Consider the following 1,282-nt stretch of genomic DNA (forward strand, 5'->3'; position numbering starts at 1 on the left):
AGGTCCTGGTGCAGGCAGAAAGAGTGGGAGAGGATATGGGGGCGGCAGTAATGGAAGAACTTTAGGCGGACGATGGGAGCGGTAATGAACAGGAAACTCCTCCCTAAAATGGCCATACCAATATTGATGATTCTGGCATTGGTGAGAATGGATGTATATCTCAGAGGATTGCAGATTGCTGTAAAGCGATCAAAGGCCATGGCAAGAAGAACTCCAGACTCCATGTATGATAGACCATGAACAAAGAAGGTTTGTGCAATGCAGGCATCCAGACTGACTTCCTGGCTGAGCCCCCACAGGATCCCCAGCACTGTGTGCACTGTGGACAGCCCCATGCACAGGTCGGTGAGGGCCAGCATGGCCAGGAAGTAGAACATGGGCTGATGCAGGCTTGGCTCAGTACGAATCACATGCAGCACCAGGCAGTTCCCTGAGAGAATCATAGCATAGATGCCAGAGAAGGGGACGGATAGCCAGGGATAGTCCTGTTCCAGGCCAGGGAAACCCGTAAGAAGAAATGTGGAGTTACTGATTTTCGAATCAGGTCGAACAGACATTGATCTATATAAAGACAGAAACCTTTCAAGAAAAAATGTATCTAACAGCTGATTAAGATTCGTATGTATTTTCTGCTGCTTTAGTAGAAAGTCTAAAGTAACAGCTATAATAAGAATAGTTGGATTAGCACAAAAACTCATTAGATATAAGAGCAGTGCCTGTATTTTTTCAGAAGTTTAATTTGTTGTGAAACAGAGCTGAAATTAATTTATGCCTACGTATAAACCTCCTTGTTATTAGATTATTGCTACTTTCTGCCATTAAAGAGTCTGACATTATACTTCATAAACCAAACAGAATGAGAACATGTCAAGCTTATATCAAAGAACATGATGGGAATATATTCTATTCTGGAGGTAGTAAAAAGAATGAGGGAGAAGGTCCATATCAGCAGTATCACAATCAATGCTTCACATAAAATAACAGTAAAAATGATTTCTGGTTGGCGAAGGTATAATAATGAAGTTTCAGCATACAAAGTAGAAAAAGAAAAATACATTCAGGTTATTCGCATTTAAAGCTTTATGAAATAAATTTCAAATTACTGCTGCGTAGTATAAGATTAACCTTTGCTCGTTACATAAAACACTAAGTTATATAGTAGTCACATTGTCCATTCTGACATCTGTGTTTAGGGCCTTAAAGATCAACTGACACTTACGGCAGAGATGTTCTTGCCAATTTTTAAAATAGAGCTTGCTCTTCTTTTGTCACAGTAGCATTG

General features: G+C 40.2%; 1 protein-coding gene across 1 annotated transcript in view; it reads right to left on the reverse strand.

Moving 5' to 3' along the window:
* Positions 1–1,282, reverse strand: part of LOC105309714 (olfactory receptor 51V1-like) — a 25,394-nt gene that overhangs the window by 7,920 nt on the left and 16,192 nt on the right. Inside the window, exon 2 of the mRNA XM_011385902.1 lies at positions 8–561. Within this exon, the coding sequence (XP_011384204.1) occupies positions 8–561 (554 nt within the window). The remainder of the gene's footprint in view (positions 1–7; positions 562–1,282) is intronic.

Source organism: Pteropus vampyrus, unplaced genomic scaffold (assembly GCF_000151845.1).
Source record: "Pteropus vampyrus isolate Shadow unplaced genomic scaffold, Pvam_2.0 Scaffold821, whole genome shotgun sequence".
Lineage (NCBI taxonomy): Eukaryota > Metazoa > Chordata > Mammalia > Chiroptera > Pteropodidae > Pteropus > Pteropus vampyrus.